The sequence below is a fragment of the Juglans microcarpa x Juglans regia genome, chromosome 1D, assembly GCF_004785595.1.
Source record: "Juglans microcarpa x Juglans regia isolate MS1-56 chromosome 1D, Jm3101_v1.0, whole genome shotgun sequence".
In the NCBI taxonomy this organism is placed as follows: Eukaryota; Viridiplantae; Streptophyta; class Magnoliopsida; order Fagales; family Juglandaceae; genus Juglans; species Juglans microcarpa x Juglans regia.
The window spans coordinates 4708560-4729445 of record NC_054594.1 but is presented as its reverse complement, the minus strand read 5'-3'; the positions used below and the strand labels follow the sequence as shown (position 1 = coordinate 4729445).

At 35.2% G+C, this 20886-nt stretch overlaps 3 protein-coding genes across 4 annotated transcripts; 1 reads left to right on the top strand and 2 right to left on the bottom strand.

Annotated features, from left to right (window-relative positions):
• Nucleotides 1–511: 511 nt before the first annotated feature.
• On the bottom strand, nucleotides 512–3248 carry LOC121244330 (laccase-11-like). The gene is made up of 6 exons (XM_041142385.1): nucleotides 2899–3248; nucleotides 2647–2798; nucleotides 2302–2546; nucleotides 2102–2230; nucleotides 1014–1937; nucleotides 512–823 (listed from the first exon to the last, which is right to left on the bottom strand). The coding sequence occupies exons 1-6, from the start codon at nucleotides 2995–2997 to the stop codon at nucleotides 693–695; spliced, it is 1680 nt and encodes a 559-aa protein (XP_040998319.1). The 5' UTR covers nucleotides 2998–3248; the 3' UTR covers nucleotides 512–692.
• A 6277-nt stretch (nucleotides 3249–9525) lies between these two features.
• LOC121267254 (tubby-like F-box protein 5) lies at nucleotides 9526–12640 on the top strand. 2 transcript variants are annotated; one of them, XM_041171104.1, is made up of 5 exons: nucleotides 9526–9922; nucleotides 10561–10955; nucleotides 11058–11145; nucleotides 11525–11654; nucleotides 11746–12640. In XM_041171104.1, the coding sequence occupies exons 2-5, from the start codon at nucleotides 10599–10601 to the stop codon at nucleotides 12419–12421; spliced, it is 1251 nt and encodes a 416-aa protein (XP_041027038.1). In that variant the 5' UTR covers nucleotides 9526–9922; nucleotides 10561–10598; the 3' UTR covers nucleotides 12422–12640. The 2 variants fall into 2 exon arrangements, with proteins under 2 accessions (XP_041027038.1, XP_041027043.1); XM_041171109.1 differs by having other exon boundaries at nucleotides 10521–10955.
• A 1781-nt stretch (nucleotides 12641–14421) lies between these two features.
• LOC121267096 (U-box domain-containing protein 5-like) lies at nucleotides 14422–20590 on the bottom strand. Its single transcript, XM_041170973.1, has 6 exons — nucleotides 19900–20590; nucleotides 19017–19094; nucleotides 18255–18440; nucleotides 17699–17806; nucleotides 15877–17045; nucleotides 14422–15565 (listed from the first exon to the last, which is right to left on the bottom strand). The coding sequence occupies exons 2-6, from the start codon at nucleotides 19071–19073 to the stop codon at nucleotides 14803–14805; spliced, it is 2283 nt and encodes a 760-aa protein (XP_041026907.1). The 5' UTR covers nucleotides 19074–19094; nucleotides 19900–20590; the 3' UTR covers nucleotides 14422–14802.
• Nucleotides 20591–20886: the final 296 nt, after the last annotated feature.

The following is a 20886-nucleotide window of genomic DNA, read 5'->3' as shown; positions in this document are numbered from 1 at the left end:
AATATGGTTCCATTTCAAGGTTGTTCAGCTCCCAGCCGCTTGATTTCCAGGTTTAATTAGAAGTATGTTTAATGTTACATTTCCGCTTATTTCTCTATAGATCTTGATCTTCTATTTAATGTGAGATTTATCGTCTTGTGATCTTCTTGAATAAGGATAACCAATTGTGATCTTTGAAGTCATTGATCCTATTCTGAACAGTCATTGATGCCATTCCAAAAACGCTGCAACATCTTTTTGAAAAATCCATCTGTCGTGAAATGTTCTAAAACGTGTTTCCCTTTTAGGGAGATGAAACTCTTTGTGGCAATGTTGGTGGCTTTGGTGACCATTTCTTTTGTGTGAAAAGCTATGACAGCTGAGACTCCAATGCTTAGCCCAAAATCAGAAATATTTCCTTTACATCTCTTAAAGTTTTACCTTTCAAGTTGTTCTTTGGAGCTACATATATATATTTATATATGTTGTTTGTAAGAATTAAAAGTGGTACACTACACTCAAACAATTAAGTAGTGTTGATTATACATTTCGTGGAATTTATTACATTTTGAGTTTCAAGAAAATCTGCAAACCATTTTTTTTTTTTTTTCCCTAAATTTTATCCTCAAGAAACATCCGCAACTTTTGCAGGATGAAAGCAAACTGTAGGTCCCACATAAAATGATTTCACATACAAATTAATCGTGCAACAGCTAACATGGTGGAAGATCCTTGGGCGGAGGCAGAACAGATTGATCTGTTCCTGGTCCATCTTCAACAACAAATGCTGTTTTCAATCCCCATCCAGTGTGGAGCTCCAAATGGCAATGCAAGAACCAAACACCTGCATGGACAGTCGATTCAGAATTAGTATTAATATATGCAATGATGCTAATGGCAAGCTTTCTAATTTTTGGGTGCATTTATTTACAAATACAAATCCCATCAAGTTTATCAGAGTGTACGAAATTCATGTGAAAGAAAAGAGCTAAATAATGTCACAGGTTCTGAATATCTTGGATTGTAAGTACTACCTGGATTATCAGCCCTGAACCGGATAGCAGTCCAACCACCAGTGGGAACTCCAACTGTATTTCTTTCAATAGGATCAACCAAGTTGTAATTTTTAGGATCTTTGTCATGATCAAAATTCCCAATACCCGTCCCAACAACAAAGAAGTTATAGCCATGGAGATGGAATGGATGTGACTCAACCGTTAGAAGATTAGTGTCTTGAAGAACCAGCTCAACTGTAGAATTAAAAGCAATCTTGCTAACCCTTGTGCCTGTGGCAGTGCCAAGATTGGCTGTAAGTGGTGCACCGGTATAGTTGAAAGGAGTTGTTGGCTTGTCAGGGAAATCAGCTCTATACACTCCTTTAATGTTGAAGTAGTGAGCTTGGAGAAGCCCAATTTGAGGCATTGCAAAGGAGATATTATTCAATGAAGCAAGGAGTTTGGTTCCATTGAGGCACGTTGGGCAAGAATTTTTGCCAAAACCAACAGTGTAAAAGAGGTTTCTATCAATTTTGAGGGGAACATTGGCTGGATACTGCTGAGAGTTCAAGCTCTTTAGCTTCTTGACATAGCTCAAGGCAAACTCTGTGTCATTGGGTGCAGGCAACTGGGGAAGAGAAGGGAGAACAGTGTTTGGGACGCCTTTGTACTGGAGAATTGCAGTGGCGGTTTTGTTATCTATGGAAAGGGGAACATCCATGAAAGCCCTGGATGCCATGAAATATCTTCCAGGGACTTGGTTAGCTTGGACCAGGACGTTTGTGGTCTGGCCAGGCGCAATAAGTATAGCTTGAGTAGTAAATGGTTTTGCATAAACTGCATCTACCTCCACTACTGTCATGTTGTGTCCAGCAATAGCAAAGAAAAGCTCGTCGTTGAGGGCAGCGTTGACGATCCTCAGGAGATATGTTTTGCCTAACTCAACCTCGATCACAAAAGTATCTAACACAAGTAAAAAAATAAATAAAGTATAGATTCAAGGACTCTGCAAAATTTGGTTTTATTTAGTGCCAAGAACTACTCCTTAACCAAAAACTGGTAACTTTTATTTTATGGCATGTGAATGCCTCAGCCTTTTTCCAGACAAAGTATATATGCTTGCGTACGTTTTTCAGAACATGGAAAGAGTGGCCCCGGTTTTCCATTGATTGTGTGCGCATCGGACATATTTGGAGGCGTGCCCATGGTTGTCCCTTCCTTAACAACCTCTTCCACATCTGCATGCCACCATTCTCCTGCAGAACAAATACAAGAATTACAGAACTTCATGTCTATCATTTGAAAGGTATATTTACTTCAAACTCACCTAACAGGACTTCAACTTCCTGGTGCGGCTGCGGGAAAGGAAATGGGGTTCCTTGTTTGGGCATGATGACAAATGCGCCATAGACTGTGGCCCGTAGCCAAAGAATATGCGCATGCCACCATAATGTTCCCCTTTGGCCTGTGACATTGAAGTCATAGGTGTAGCTATTCCCAGTCTGGATTGGGCACTGAGTGATGTAAGCTGGTCCATCTGCCCAACCATTTCGATATTGCTTCAGTCCATGCCTACAAGAATCACCAAATTAATGACATTAAGAAAAAAGAACAGCAAAATTTATAATCTTTTGTTGTTCTCTGCTTTCGTTATTGGCAAATTGCGCCCTACCAATGAATTGACATGTTATATTGTGCATGGTTTGTTAAGTTGATGAGAACTCTATCTCCCTCTCTCACATATATAGTCGGCCCTGGGAACCTCCCATTAACGGTTACAATGGGTTTTGCATGGCACAGTCTGCTCACATTCTTCACTTGAATCTGAGAAATGGAAAACACCAAAACCTTCATAAATACAACAGCCCGATGCTATATATGCTTGTGCATGTAATAGGAGTGCTCATACATGTTACAAACTCACATCAAATTGGTACTTCTTTATCGCAGCTTCAGCTGGAAGAAAGATAAAGCCAAGAAATGCAAAGAAAACGAAGGTGAACCCAGAAAAAGCTCTACCCATGATTTCGCCTGTCAAAAAGAGCTTTTCGAGTAGTAGTACTGTTTGTATGGATGAGACATGGATCAGACCGTAAAGCTTCGAGGTATAAATATGAATGTGTAGAGGTAATCAATGGTTCATGATTGTCCATGATCAGTTTGTTAAAGGTGAAGGGGCCATGGATTAGGTAGGAATTGTAAAGATCTGTACATCAAAGCTTGTAAGCAAAATACTGAAAGCAACTACATAGGCTGTTAACTGACGTAGAGGCTGAGATTGCTGAAGGGAGAAGAGGATTTCAGAAACATCACAGTTATGAAAGTTCATTTATTTTTTAACTTTAAAACTTAAATATTTGAAGATTTTGGGCATCATGAGAGCTACATAAAGCCAACCAAAACCCCATATATAATATACAATCTAAGCTTTACCGTCAAGGAAAAGCAATTGAAAAGGAGTTTCTGATCTTTGTGCTCTGCTCATGGAATCCTTGGCAATATCAGAATCAGGGTTAATTTTTCAGTACTGTTATCGTTTGCAAGAATTAATTCAGAAGAGTTTTCTTTCTTTACACATAAAGTAGTTGTGGGCTATTTATTTTTGCTTGGTAAAGGGCTCTTATTCTTATTAAGCAGCTTGTTAGAGGAATTTCATATTGCTTCTGACCATGGAGTTAAGTATATATGTACTAAAGGTGAAGGAATTGGAATCTTAAAGCAAGGGCTATAGAATACATGAGTAAATGTTTTTCTTATAGTGATGCATTCAACCTCTTTTCCCCACTCTATATAAAGTACCTCTGGATTATGTGATTAGGAGATCAAATTTCAGAACATCAAGTACTGCATATCCTTGATGTAATGTGCTGTTTCCAAATCACTGTTGGTTGCGGAATTTTAAGTACATTAATAGATTGTTCAAACAAATTAATTGCACCTGAGAGTAGTTCAGTTTCTTTGCCAACAGATAATTCTTTGAAAAAATAAGCTGGGAATTTGTTGGGGTATGATAATATTTTCAAAATTATTTTTTTACATTTTCGTAATTATTTAAATTATTTTTTTATTATTACTTAAAACTATAACAAATACCAGCACGAGAGGAAGTGTAGATAATTGGAAGAATAATTTATTTTATTTGTTAGAATAAAATATTTATAGAAAAATGATTTAGAGATGAATAATAATTTTTTATATAAAAATTATAATGATTAGATAAAATGAATTAAAATGAGTTAGAGCAAGCTTTCTTATATCCAAATCGGATCTTAAGGAATTAGGAATTTAAAGTGTGAGGAAAAAGATAAAGTTGTTGGATTGCAACTTGAGTTGGGCCAACTGTGGTCTAGTGCTCATAAAACCCATACTCTTTTCATGAAAAGCCCAAAATAGAGTATACGTTTTACCTACTCTAGACCTTTGCCAGAGATATATGAGCTTGAGAGAACAACATGTATTAGGATGCCAATTAAAAGACTCACCGATGCTCTAAACCTGTAAATAAAATATTAGACTTGCAAAGAAAATTATGATAGAAATTATAAACTAACCAGGTTTTTTATACAATAAAAAATAGGTTTATAATTTAATTTATTGCATCAAGTTATATTAAATCATTTGTAAATAAGTTTTTTGGTTTGTTGTGTACTATTATTGGGCATGTGATCATAGTTACCATTCATATCATGCTGTAAAGAAAATTAGTGAAAGGGAGAAATACAAGTAACACTTTCTATTAAATTAAAAGTATATATTAATAAGTCGGAATGGCAACTAGCCATTACTTTTATTTTTTAAAGTGTAGGACTCTAGAATTGTATCAGATATTATTTATTTTAATAATTTATTTTATAACAACAAATGTGCCACTTCATTGAATTCCGAATTTTGTATCTAATTAGAGTTTTAAAATTAAGAAGTGATAGTTGCAATAATGAGTACGTAAGTGTGGTACAAATATTTTGAAAAAAGTGAATAACTACAAGATCCACAAGAAAAAAAAATTAATTTTGTAATAGTACACTTCACTCTTTTTCAAAATGACTGCACGGCACTTGGGCAGTTCACGACTGTATATAACATTACTCTTTAAAATTCACATAATTGCCTACAATTTCAAAGAAAATTATTAAAGAAGTAAAAATTTTTAGATAACAAATTTAATTGTTAATTGATGACACCAAATAAAAATATAATAAGAAAACAGTCGTATATCTGCCTTTTGGTGTGCAGGAATTCCCGAATCCTCTTGCAAAATACGATGATTTGGTAAAGTCCATAGGCTCGTGGGGCAAGTCAATTGTGTCAGCTGGCAAGAGGACAGAAAGGAGTTAGATTGATGTATATGGCTACCCAATGGTAAAGAATGTGGCTGCAGCCCCCGTCAATTTTCACACGTAAAAGAATGATCACGAATGCCATGGAGACTACTCTCATGAATGTCGTCCACAACCTCCAACCGATACCAGCTCGGCACTTGCAAGCAAAACTCGAACACAAATCAGAGCACCCAACGTCGATCGTTAAAAGTGGAACAACCTACGTGGGGCTCCACGCACAACATCAACCAACAAGACAACAACTAAGCGTGGACAATAATTGTCAACTCGATCCTTTTATAGCTTTTCACGCCCACCAACTGTTTGATGTCACGGTAGTAATATATCTTCCTGGTCTCCGACGTTCTAAATGCATGGAACTATATGGAGGGAAGGCATTCGAGTCTTTTTTTTTTTTTCTTTTGACACCCGTATACAATAAAGCCAAGGATGCCAAGACAAGTTTCACCAACTAATGACTCGTACGTGTACTACGAGTCTACAAAATATTGATCAGATTGTATGCCATTGCCTTGCATATTTATGTATATCAAAGTAGGAACTCAATCATTCATTGTGCAAACCATTTTTAGAATGAAATACTGTCGTTTAACTATATATACTCTTACAATTGTCTGAAATCCTAAATCAAGACAGCCATGATATGTCACATCTCATCTCAAATGCATATAGCTTAATGGGAAGTATGTTGAGCATTTTTTGTATAGTATACCAAAACTCCCACCGTATTTGATGTGACTTGACATGATATGTGATTGGGATATTTGATGCTATTCAATTTTGTATTATTAAGGTTTATGATGAAGATATTTCTTGCTATTTTAATTTGTAAGCACATGGAGGGTTTGAGCGGCAATTCTTGAGAAAATTTATAGTTATTCATTCACTTCTAATGACGGGTATTTTTCGAGTGTTACTATATATGTTTAAACATTCAAACAAAACTAAATAAATTAAACTTTTCATTTGTGAATGTTGATGTACAGATATTGTTCCCGAATATCAACAATAAGGATGGCACTGTTAAATTCCACGATGATCAATGAAAGGTTGAGAGAGCTCCTCAAGTACTCTCACAATAAACCACAGCAATAGTGCCATAGTGGGTGATGATCATTCTACAGAATTTAGACCTTCCAATTGAACTTTCAGGATGTTTAATGCTCTTAAATGGTATAGTTGATATTCTTGGTTGGCTATCGTAATGGCATCCCACTGTCTGATGTAGAATGCATCACCAAACTTTTGGCTATCCAAATGAGATTGTTAGCTTGTTCTGCGTGCCAAAAAGAAAGAAAATGATAGGACGTTTTATACAAATATAGCACATTTTTATTTAGGAAGAAATTGCAATTTGCAGACCCAAATTGTCATCTATTTCTCAACACGCATGCTGAAGGTTTACTAATCCAATAAGTTTCGATACGTAGAAAAAACCTATCAATTCAGCTTTTTGTAGTTCCGAGTGCATATGACCACTTTTTTTAGTTTAAGATGTGAAGTAAAAAATAGTGAATAATTTGGGAAGGGAAATATTTTAGCGATAAAAAGGATTATATAACAGTAATTCTACAAACTAATATAAATTAATGTAGTTTATCAAATTATAAAATTACTTTTATTATAAAATAGATCTAACAGATCAGATAGAATCACGTCAATTTGTGAGATTATATCTTTATAGATGTAATAGTATTTATTTATAAATAATAGTTACTTTTAAGAAATTACGGTGCATTGCACCCAAAATATATATTTTTAATTCATTTATTTATTAATCGGACTTCGTAACTTGAAGCAGAAAGTGGCTTTTAGGAAAGTGAACAACAAAATGTTCATTGATCCTAGATAAGATGCAGATCGGTGCAAATGTGGTCCACTTAATAAAGAAATGGCTCACTTCCACATGGGTTGATCATTTGAAAACGAACCAGAAACCTGAAATTACTCCTACTCCTACTACTAAATTAATAAGCACTAAAGCTTACAATCTGTTATTGAAGTTCTGAGCTCAAGAATACTCATAGATAAGAAGAGGATGCATGCATCAGCAATCAGCATGAGTATTTTATATATAGAAATGATATATACAAGTTTTAACAAACTTTATTTATTTTAATAGGGTCCACATTTTTATAAAATATTTGTACTTTTGAAATTTGTATCTCGTATTACTTTACATATATATATATAATATATAAACAAAAAATAAAAATTCTCTAGAATTTTTGGTCGAACTCTAAAATTTTTTACTAAAAGAAAGATAGATATATAAAGTGAACTGTATGTGAAATCACCACTTATCTTAAAATTTTTTATAAGTAGTGATTTCACATGATATCAGATTAGAGGTTCTGAGTTCGAACTCTGACTCTACACTCTATCTCATTTAATTAAATATTTTACGTGTTGGGCCACCTATTGAGAGATAGTCTAGCCCACACGTGAAGGAAAATGTTAAGATATAAAATAAATAATAAAATTTACCTCTTTTCATCAGTTTAAATTTTTGAGACAATTACTAATTTCACACTGTATAATATTAAATACTACATAAATAATTTACTTAGATAATTATACGTATTATAAAGTCCACTCTATCTATCTATCTCTCACTAGATGTTAAAATTCTATTAATAAGTCAAGAAAATACAAATTTATAAAGAATAGCGTAGTTCAACCTGTTAGGGTATAATTACTCATAAGTGCATGTTCCCATGCCACTCGGGAGTGGATAGAGAAAGAAATAGAAAAAAGAAAAAAAAAAAAAAGAGACTTTTTTGAGCTAAAGCACGTGTAGGTGTGACTCCTGCTGGGTCCAATCTGACATTGGTACTCTCCACCATTAAATGTTGCCCTCACATGCCTTACTTTGACCCACACTTGGAGGCAAGAGCTCCTCTTTTTCTTTCTTTATTATTTTTTATTTTAGTTTTTGCAATTAATATATAATTTAAACCTTTTAATTTTAATTCATCAATTAGTTATAATGATGCTTGAATTTTAGTTTTAAGAAAATATCTGTTTTATTTTTCGAAAGAGATAAAACTAATATCTAAAATATGAAATTAAAATTAAAAAAATAAAAAGGAGGAAGGAGGCAAGACATGACCCTTTTATGTCGTCTATTATTTGTCCCTTAAAAACGAATGTGTCTTCCCGAAATCAATCAGCCCGATTTGCAAAATCTATAATCAAAGACATCTTACCAACTCATCTTTTCATTCTTCAGGGTTAGTTCATTGAGTTTAATCCTTTCCTGATAGGGATTGATAATTCAGTCTTAGAACTTCCTATTTCTCGAGACTTTTGAAATATTGTCTCTTCCTTTTATAGAATTTACTTATATATATTGTATTAAATCCTTATAAGATCGTCGCTCTATGTTTTTTATTATCATTTGAAATAAAATTCTATGCAATTTCGTAAATGTAAACAGATTATTAAATAACATAAACATTATGTCGTGCAAGGTTTTGTATTTTTTGGTTTTTGTTTTCTCTTTAATAAAATAGTGCAGCGTATCAAAATAAGTATTTAGGATATGGGCTTTGTTAGATACAAGCGAGTTCGTGTACTATATCGCATATCAATAATTTTTTTTATTTAAAAAAAAATAAAAAAAAAATTTAAGAGAAATAGAAAATCTCCTATATTATAAAAATTATTTTTATCTTTAATACATATCATTTCGTTAAATATATGTATTATATATCAATATTAATATACGAATTGATGCACAAACGTACTTGTAATGAGATTTTTCTTTAGGATATTACTCCTATGATTTATTATTTAACAAGTGTTTTTTGCGAAAAAAGAAGCCTAAATTAAAGATGATGATTGCCACGTGTATCAACTTATTTAGAACAGTATGAGCAGAACAGACCCTAGATTCCCTTAAATTAGTTGATTTGATAGGATGACAGATGAGATCATTTTTAACGATAAAATATTATTATTATTATTTTTAGATTTAAAATAATTGAATTATTAATTATATTTTATATAAAAATTTAATATAATTATATTAATAAAATAAGATAAAAATATTTTTTTATTTAACCGGATTTTAGATTGTATTTAGATATTGAAATGATGTTAAATATTAATAATAATGAAAAATAATAAAATATTAAATAATTATAAACTAATAAATAATAATAAAATATTCTAAAAATAATTACTGTCAAAACTAGATCTTAATCTAAAAGAAAGGGAGGGGGCTTGGATCCGGTTTTTAAGGAGGAGAGAAATTCTTATGGAGGGTCCTCTGCTTTAATCCAAAGGAAGAAACTGAGGCCCTCCGGTGTTGGTGGTAGTGTTCGTCTTCGCGGCGGTGCTTGAGCCGGAGCCGGAGCCGGAGCCGGAGGTTCTTGTGGTGGTGGCGTGGGCGGGGACTACGACGCAACAAGTGCCACGCTGGGGTGGTGGCGATTTCGGGCTTCACCCTGACGGAGCCCCCACCATTTCTCTCTCTCTCTCTCTCTGATCCCGGTTTCTAACTGGTTTCTCTGAATGATATTTGTGAAATGAAGGTTCTGGATTTTTGAGCTGGTTCGGGGTCCGATCCGTGTGTTTTGTTGTTTGGAGTAGCTGGACGGACAGGTTGGTTGTTCCGCGATTATTTGGATCTACATTTTATGTTATTCGCTGGGATTATAAAGCTTTGTTCATTTTATTCATCAACGATTTTGTTTTTCAGGTTTTTTAATTTAATCTTTAGGAGTTGATGGATTTCACTGATATTTCTTCTTTCTTCTTGTTTTGTTCTTTAACCAAGTTTTGAGAATTTTAACGGGTTTGGGACGTTACAATTGGATTCCTATATTGTTTTCTGAAACTTGTGCGATATCTGTGAAATCTATGGCAGATTGGGACAAAAACAAAGAAAGCTTTGATTTTGGGTTTGAGGATTAAATTTGGAAAAAAAACCCGCATTTTTATATTTTTTCCTTCAGTAATTTACCTAACGTTGTTAATATTTTGTACTTTAGCTAATTTAGCGGTTTAATTGCACTTGAAAACCTACACATATGTATGTGCTATAGCTCAGATTTTGAAACTAAACTATACTTGAATTTATACGCAGAACATTAAAGAGTGGAAAAAAAAAATGAACAACAGAAACTGATAACATTGTAAAGCTACGATTTTCTTTTTTTCCTTTTTCTAAGTTTCTCAAATGGGTTTAGCTGGTTTATAGGTTTTTGCTCCATCTTCTATTGTTTTTTCTCCGTTTGCAGTGGAAGAGTGAAGGAGAGGATTGATATGATACATTAAGATGTCCCTTAAAAGCATTGTACGTGAGTTGTGGGAGTTAAAGGATGGAATGGGGAGCATGTCAAGGCGGGGAGGGGAAAGGAAGCATTGGCATAGAAAGAGAACGTCACATATTGCTCCTGATCAGGCACCACCACCCTCATCCGAAGTAATTCAGCAGGGCCGGTGGTCGAATTTACCGTCTGAATTGCTCTTGGACATAATCCGGAGGGTAGAAGAGAGTGAGACATCCTGGCCTGCTCGGGCTGTCGTTGTCTTTTGTGCTTCTGTTTGCAAGTCATGGAGGACGATTACTAGGGAGATTGTCCAAACTCCTGAGCAATGCGGAAGGCTCACATTTCCTATCTCATTGAAGCAGGTACCACTATATTGTTTTTCTACTTTTTTTTTTCTTTCGCTTTTTTAATGTGAAGTTTATCGTTTTATCATTCCGATTGACTCTTTCTGTGCTTTTGAATAGCCGGGGCCTCGCGAGTCTCCAATACAGTGCTTTATCAGGAGGGATAGAGCCACTTCTACATATTGTTTATACTACAGTCTGGTGCCTTGTGAGTAGATTTCTCTTTGTTTATTTCTCGATAAAGTTAAGCTTATGAACCTTTGCATTATTGCTTGAGAATGTTGAAATGTAATTTTTTCTGGTGTTGATATCTGGAATTTTTAGATTACAATGCCTGGAGGAGATGTATACATTAAATGATTATTGTTATTGTTATTGTTATTGTTATTGTATAATCTTTTTTTGAATTATTCGGTAGGGGAACTTAATATAGCGCACTCTATCTATGAGTTTTTTTCTTCATCTTTGAGAATTCATTAGTCTAAAAATATCGGCTTGTTTGAAAATGATTAGTTGGATAAGTTGGTAGAATAAAAAATGTATCAGTTCATGAATGGTTCTCACTTGTGATTTTATTAAATGGACAGCCGAAGATGAGAGTGATAAATTGTTGTTAGCAGCCAAAAAGTTTAGAAGGGCAACAAGCACGGATTTTGTTGTATCTTTGGTCGCAGATGACTTTTCTCGGGCAAGCAGTACATATGTTGGTAAACTGAGGCAAGTCTTAGCCATTACACTTGCTACCTACACCTTTCCCTCCCTTCTTCATTCATTTTGCCCAGAATTTATTGGCAATTGTTTTTTTCAGGTCTAATTTCTTGGGTACAAAGTTCACCATATATGACAGCCAACCTCCATGCGAATCCACAGTTCAACTAAATAGTCGATCCAGTCGTAGATTTCATGCTAAGCAGGTGTCTCCGAGAGTTCCAGCGTGTAACTACAGTGTAGGGACGGTCTCCTATGAGCTCAATGTTCTTCGAACAAGAGGGCCAAGAAGAATGCATTGCGTCATGCAGTCCATACCTGTCTCTTCTATTGAGGAGGGAGGAAAGGCTCCAACACCAACATCATTCCCAAACTCCTTTGATCTGCAGCAGTTTTCTCCTCTACCAGGTCCAAAAGGAAAAGATATGGTCACAGATTTCAGCTCAACTAGCCTCTCAGAGCCGTCAGTATCCATCCAGAGCTCAGGAGAGCCACTGGTTCTTAAAAACAAGGCTCCTAGATGGCATGAACAGCTGCAGTGCTGGTGCTTGAATTTCAGAGGGCGTGTTACTGTGGCTTCTGTCAAGAATTTCCAGCTTGTGGCATCTGTTGGTACATCCCACAATGTTTCAGCTGCAGAGCAAGAAAAGGTAATCTTACAGTTTGGAAAGATTGGAAAAGATATCTTCACCATGGATTATCGCTACCCACTCTCTGCCTTCCAAGCCTTTGCTGTCTGCTTGAGCAGCTTTGATACTAAACCGGCCTGTGAATGAAAACCCATGTTGATTGGAGATCGTGTTCTCCAATTTGCTGAATTTCTTCTCAAAATTTTGGGAATATATAAATATGATCTTCCTGGAAATTCATCATGCATGGCCTTTCACAACCGAGAGAATCTTGTGCTGCCAGTGGTTTTCCTTTCTTCTTTTCGACTTTTATGTTGTTCCATCACTTAGCACTGCTGAAATTAATTTAAAAAATAAGTTAGTGAATTATATCTCCATAGTCTAGTGGTTTGATTAAATTGTTATGGATCTTTTTATTTTATTTTTTTTCTTGGTCACTTCTGGTTCCAATCCTGGTGGATTTATTGCTCTTTTGGAATCATCTTAACACGTGGTTCTGCATCAAGTTTCACCTCTAGGATAATATCTTTTTTGCCTCAACCATCTGTTATGGGATCTTCCCTAGTCAGTAACCAAGGTAAGAAACAGTGAAACACACACACTTGGCAAGTTAGCATCATTTCCTTGGATTATTTTGGCAAAGTAACGACATATACCGGACCACATTGAGAGATATGTCGAATTTATCGATCTAGATTATGGTTAGCTGGTTTTAGAGTGACTGTGCCCCACGATGTAATCTCTGAATTTCCTTGGGCCTGGTTTGTTTATTATTAAGATAAGATGAGATATAATTATTATAATTTTTTTAAACTTTTTCACAAGATATAATAAATAATTTAATTTTTTAAAATCTTAAAATAAAAATAATATTTTTATAATATTTTATTCAACGTTTAATTTTTATTTTATCTCATTTTATCATGAAATGAGGCTAAGACAGGAGAGAAATGGTGAAGACAGGACTTTTTTAATAAATGGTGAAGTTGTTGTCTCACATTGTTTTTTATTTTTTGTAATTCTTTCTTCAGAAAAATAGAATGAAAATATAAGATTAAATAGAAGTTAGATTTATTATGGCATTGTCTACAAGGAAAGAAAAAACTAATTTTGGAATTGAATAAATGAAAAAAAATATGTAATGATTACTGTTTAGTCTGTTTTATTACCCTTATTTTTCACTTTCTAATGATTTTAGGGATAAAATATTAGTAATATATATATATAAGTACATCTCTGTTAATATATAAAATTAAATAATTCTTCCCTCCATTTTTCGCTATTTAACCCATATATATGTGGGAGAGTAAGTCAGAATCATGAAAGTTTCTTGCTTTTCAAGGCAAATTATAAAATAAATATTGTTTGACCGAAACAATGTTCGGAGGGACGAGACCACGTTGGGTTGGATGGAGACCTTAGGTTAGAGTTGGTTTGATTATACAAAATCAAACTATTCATCTCATATAATTATTATAATTTTTTAAACTTCCACACAAAATATAATAAACAATTCAATTTTTTCAAATTTTAAAATAAAAATAATATTAAAATTTTATATTATAACAAAAATTTTATTCAACTTTTAACAAAATATCTCATTTCATCTCATCTCAACTGCGTAACCAAACAAGACGTATGTGTAAAAGGGCCCGATGCTTTGGCCCAATAAATTGCAGAAATTTGTAAGAAATAGACTGAAAAAAGGAGGGAGAGTGTTGGGAGGATCTCCATTCGTTTACTTTGCTTTGGACGTCCATGACAATGCTACTTTCAAGTCCGCTTGAAAAATGCACTTTTTACAGTGTTCATATATCACGATTTAATTTATAAGAGGATTTTATTTTATACCCAATCAAATTATTCCATATCAGTTTTTCATACCGGCTTATAAATATAATTTTTTATTAATGCCTCCCTCCGCTCTTGCCGGCACTACTGATATGGGTAATGCAGTTTGAGAGGTTATAAGCAGGTGAGGACAACCCAGAGGGAACTTCAAATGCACTTTCAGAGATCGAAGGGTTTCAATTTAAAGCTATGATCATATTAATTTTGTGTACTAATCCAGCCCCATGTGCAATGACAGCAGCCTCCCACAAATTCTAGGTTTTTATGATGATATCAAGCATGTAAGAATACCAGTATGAGAAAAGACTACAAAGATTTGCATTACCAAGTGACATTTACGTTACAGAAGAGATGCTCAATTCAGCGTGTAAGATGAAAAGATAACACAGAACAACAACAACAACAAAAATGTACAATTTTGTCAAGTTATTTGGGAATATGGCAGTAAATACATGAACAATTTGATAACTAAAGCTAACAAAAGCTGCATCTTCAGAACCGGTATTAGATCCCAAAAACCCATCTACCCACAAACTATACATAGGGAAGTCATTCCTCCATTCACATTTAAACAAAAAATATCTACAGTCTAGGAGAGAAAAAAGAAAGAAAGAATCTCACAAAGCAAAGATATTTCAAATCACCACTAGCTTGAAAATGAGCTACAGACGCTAGTTTCATTTCTTCTTTTTTGCAGTGAAAGAAATGGGTTTTGAGAAAATTGGTATCTTTCCAAAAAATCGAGTTGCCTTTGGTGTTTTCCTTTCTTTAGAGAGATTTGGAGGGTCTCTAGCGGCGTTGATATCAGGTTCAGAGTAGTCTCGATCATCAACATACTTGATATCTCTTAAGCACCGGAGCAACTCCAATGCACTCGCCTTGCCCTTGTCATTACCATTGATAGATATATCAACAAGTGCAGGAATGACACCCTCATCCATGACCAATTTACAATGCTGAACACGTTGAGAGCATAGTGAAAGGAGAACAGCCACTGCATTTTCTTGATCCTCGTGACTGTCAGAGACAAGTAGTTCAGCAATAGAGGCAATGCATCCATTAGTTTCTGCAACAGAAATCCTAGCCTCCTCAGTACTGCATAAGTTCTTCAATAGAAGTACACAGCGTCCTGCAAAAGTGCTATCAACTAAGAAAGGAACCAGTTTTGGGATGCATTCCAAAGATACAATGTTGGAACAAACGTCACTATTGGAGGACAAATTGCACAGAATTTTGATGGCCTGTTCCTGGAAATCTCTGTTATTGGAGTCAAGCATCTTTAAGATGGCAATTAAAGCATCAAATGATGCAATTTTATCTCCGCAGTACAAGTGGCCAGACAACACTTCCAATATGTATAGGGCTTCTTCTGTTACTGCTGAATTAAGAAAAGTGGTCAAGAGACTAAATGCTCCTTCCCATAAGTATGAGATCCCACTTCTGCATGAGGCAAGAAAAAGTATCTTAGTATTATACCTGAGCTCATGCATAAAGGAAACATAATCATGGTTAAAAGAGAAATGAAATTGAAAGCAGAAGAAACAAGAAACAACAATTATATGGTTTGAACGCTCAAATGTTATGGAATTCCATGGTGGGTAAAAACAGATCTAGAGCAGCGAATAAGCTAGAAGCCTAAACCAACTCAAGCTATTGGATTTAATCATGTTGTGTCATCAGTCTAAATATTTAATTCAAAACCCAGTAAATCCAAGCCTTAATAACTAGTACCCATAAAAAGAGTGAGTTACCTGTTTTTGCTCACATATGCCAACAACAACTGACATCCAGCCTTCTGAGCTTTTACATCATGCCGGTCATGTGCATCCTTCAAAAATCTAATTATTGGTTCAGCAAAATCATCATATGACACAAATAGAAAAGCTTCTTCACTGTCATTCAGATGCTTTTTGACATCTTCAATGGCTTTGCATTGGGATTCCCATTCAAGTTCAGCTAATTTAGATAGACATTCCAAATCTGTCTCATGTATACCTGCATTAGATTGACATTTGAGCTCGCCTTTTGTCCACATAGAATTTACGTTTAAGCCATCTGCTGTCTTAGCGTGTGATGAATCCAAAGTGTAAGTAGTCTCTATAGATCCAAGTGACACATCGCTGAGATCAATCGGAAAGTGTAGATCATTCATAGAACTGCCAAAGCTAGCAATAGAAGTGGAAGAAGCTTCCCAAGAGTGAATGAATTCCGGTAGCATAGTTGGGTCAGCAATGATGACTTCATACTTCATGCACCACTTCGATATTAAATCCTTCATGGTCTTGTTTGGAGTCATTGACTGATGGGCCAGCTTCATTTTAGTCTTTGGACATGTATCATTACCCTCATCAAACCACTTCTGTATGCACATCCTCTCAAATGTTTGTCCAGATGCAATGACAACAGGATCATACATCAACTTTGATGATATAGGACATTTAAATTCTTCAGGAGGTGTAGCTCTACTTAAGAAGTCAATTTGAGCCTCATGATGCCGATATACCATGCGCGATCCCACTTCAGTAGACAGGCTATATGCAGAACTACTACTGCAGTTCTCAAATGCAGACGCTCGTTCATGCTGAACACAGCCACTTGCTGATTGCTCTTGTAGGATCAAGTTTCCATACTTCTTGAATAGATACAAAAGATATTTTAAAATCTTCTTTTTAGTTGGGTCACTATCACCAACTTTATCAAGCAGCTTCTTAATAGATCGTTTCTCTATCACGATAGCCTTTGGGGATGAAATATGAAGAGCTGAAGCTGCCAATTGAAGAGCTTTAACTTCAGAAGTTTCCACTGAATCTGTTGCAGAAGCATCCTGATGGAGCAATCCTCGCACAGCCTTACCAGCCCATTCTTCAGATGAATCCAGCATAAATTTTGCATGCCTAAGATCATCCATGATGTGAGAGATCTGTAAATGACATCTCATCATTAGTAACAGAGGCTCAGAACTTTTTGTCTTTTTTTTTTCTGGAATAAAGAAAAGAAAGAAACTATGGAACAAATCTAGAAGATTGCAACAGGTTGATACCCGCATAGTTTCTAGACCAGGAAAACCCCATTAGAAGAATCCTGCTGCAAAATACACTGTGGAACTAAGCAGGCTTCATAAGTTGCTGTCAGATTTTTTTAGGTTTTTGTATATGTGAAGGGTGGAGATAATAAATAAAAGTTAGGCTGAAAGCATTGGGAATGGGACCACTTCCTCTTTCAACAGGTTCCAGTTTAGATACAAGCATCAGAAACCAGAAAATCGCTTTATGGCACAGTACTTACACCCATATAACTAGCTTTTAAAATATAGTTTAAGTGGCTGGCTTAATATAAAATTATATTACTAGCATATTCTACACGTGAGCAAACAAGATCACTGAAATTTGGAAACAAAATATAACTGAGAAACTGCTCTGATAACAATTTCTTCTTGTATCAATGTATATGCATACACTGCCTCATTTTTCTTTCATTATTGGTTTTTATACCCCTTTCATTGCGTGGGGGAGGGGGTGGGGTTAGAAAAGAAAAAGAAAAAAGAGAGCTCAAAAGGCATGTAGTTTGACGAACCTCTTCACCCAACTCAAGTGGAACCATCGTTTGAACTCGGCCTAAACTTTGCTCCAACAGTTTCCTTGATCTTTGAAATCTTGAGAGTATTACATCCCCTGTTAATGCCTGAAAGTCGATTGTGAGCCTTGTCAGCTATGGATCAACATTTGACTATAAAAACAATATTGGAACAAGCATATAAATATAAATGAAAAAATAAATTGTTAATTCCATCAGTTTTAAGACGGCTATTAGATGTGACAACATAGGAGCGAGGACACACTCTTAATGAAAAAAAGGGGGAAAATAGAGGAGCAAGCTTATAAAAGTGCTCATCAACAACATGAACATTCCAGAACATATTTGCTCCAATAAAGTTCCATTTGAAACAATGGAACATAATCAGTGGTGCAAAAATTCAATAAAAAAATCTATATCCTCAAGATCAAATAGCTTGAAACATTTCTATCATTTTCCTTTTAGTTTTTCTATGGTGATTCTTGCTTTGGTGAAGTGCAGCAGAAAGCGTTCGCAATAATCTACTTTCTTTATCATTATTGAAAAAATTACAAACCAGATAAAGTTTACTAGACTCGCTGCAGTATTGAAGAAGTAGATTGGCTCTCTCAATTGCACGGTTTAATGAGCATAGTTCCTGTATTCCTGATGAACATCGAGGGCGAGCCAATTCTATAGCTGGAAATATTCTTGATATTCTATCAACCAAATTCTGAAGTTCAGTGCACATTAAACAATGCACCTACAATCATGAATAAATACACAGAATGAGATCATTTGAGTAAAAGTATAAAATTATTCAAGGACATAAAAGAGCTAAGATTTAAACTTCATTCAATAAGATTCACACAGAAACCAAAATGCTTGTTATTATTGATATATAAAACCCTCTCCATCAGGGAAAGAATCTCCATTCTCAGTATAAGCAAACTTTGGCCTCAAGATGAACAGCATATTGTGAGGTTACAATCTTTAAAGTAAAAGCACAGTATACAGTTCCCAGTTTCGCTTCAGCAACTGGGATCTCCATGACACCATAAAGGAAACAAAATATACTTCTTTCAAAGAAATTAAAGACTATGAGTGCCTTGTCCATACAGTCTTATCCATGTGATAAATGTATGAAATTTTACCAATAAACAAACCAAAACATATATTAACAGAAAAAAAAAAGTGATTAACCCTATTACTGATGATAACAAATTTAAACGTTCTGTATGCATAGGTGCCGCCATTAAAATGCAATTATGCTGCAAATACAATAGGACTCCACATTCAAATAAACATATTCCAATGCAAAAAACCATGTCAACAGTACCTTGAAGGGACAAGGAATGGACTGATTTTCCACCACCTCAGCAACATCAGACCCCATTAAAAGAGGACTATGTTAGATCTGCATGTTCAACAACAATAGGAAGCATTACATACGTTTCGTTCTCTCATATAAATCAATCCATAGCTTTTAACATAACAGAAGCAGATGTTTGATATCAAATATCAAATCAAAATATCTGATATCCATAAAAATGCCAAAACTACGATGACAATTTAAGCAATGACATCCAAAATAAAAACCAACAGAGATTCTCACTTGAAACATAACAACTTAGTTTTACACATGAAATATACAGGAAATCATTTCCACATGAAGTACAATAAACGCATGGTGTACCAGAGTTATTCATCAAACTCACATATGCAATTTACTAGAATTGCTTGTCTTTTTTATTTCCCCATGGAAACAACAACTATTGTCAACAAATGGCAAGATAATGTAAAAAAGTAAAAAAAACTAGCAAAACAGCATTACTTCACGATTTTCATTCATTTAACAGAATTAGTGATGGATAAGCACCAGGGTTTCGCACGGATGCGATCTGCTCTGCCCACCTTTCTTTCTAACCTGAAGCTTTATTTATAACTTCCCAACAATAAGTATCAATTTTCAAATTTGAATCTATGGTCATAAGTTACTTCATCATCCTTAGGTGGGAAACCTAGATCAACTGGCTTGAGAGATGAACAATTGGCGGCTGTGAAACATAATAAAAGGGTCCACTTCAGTTCCAATCTCCGAAAGTGGAAATTAGTAAATTACCCTTGGAAAAATAAATAAATTAATAAATCTGAAGTTAGTAAATAAATTAAACTAAAACGCCCTCTAAGTGATGAAAAGCACAAGAGTAACAAAGCCTTACCCAGTGGAGTTGAAACCAGAACAATGATCCGAAGCTCTGTCCCGGGTTTACCAGGAATTCTCAGCGAAGCAGATAGCAGTTGACATAGAAAGAGACCCTACTCAATCTGAAGACTCTTGACTATAGAAAATCGCCACAGCCCAGCTCTTAAACCACAATAGTTCCTTCAAATTCCTCCGTAATCCAAACAGACTTTTAACTTTTCAGAGTATCTTCCGCGTCTCTCCCATACATAATAAAGAAAATATCTGAACGAAAACGGTAAAAAGAGCACATGATCGCCTTGCTCATGACAACCGGTGTTCGTTCGTGGATGAGAACTCAGGGTGGGAAAAGATACAAGAGAAGGCTATTGCACACAAATAGAGACCAAGAATCAATAGAAATTAGAAACCCAAGAATCGATTCTTCGAAAGAAGCATGAAAGAGCACGACTCCAAGTCTCTTAGCCGAAAAGCATAGGATTACCGGAAGATATAGAGAGGGAAGGAAAAAGGTAAATGATACTCGGACACCCAAAATATCAGTCACAGCAAAGCGTGCAGATAATTTGATCTTCGGGAAAAGTGTGCTGCACAACAAAAAGTGAAGGAGAGAGGATGAGTGCAAAAGTCCATCTTTATTGGATGGGTCCAAGACGAGAGAGAGAGAGAGAGAGAGCAGGACCAGTCAACGGGCTGAATTTGCCGTGAAAGTCCCCATGGCTACTTTTCCTCGTCCACGACTAGAGACAAAACACAAGAGAGACAATCACATCTAGAGAGAGAGAGGTAAAGCGAAAGAAGCCACACCAGCGTCTCACGAGACCAATAAAACACAGTCAAGGAACTCCGTGACAGCACTGTGATGGCTGTGCCCATTTTTCCACCGTCGATCGAAGAGATCTTGTGTTTTGATGGATCCCACTACACAGTCTAAGCGTGATTTGAGTGGACGGTGACGAGGAGAAAATTGGTGACATCTCAATGCGCCGCCGCGGCAGACTTT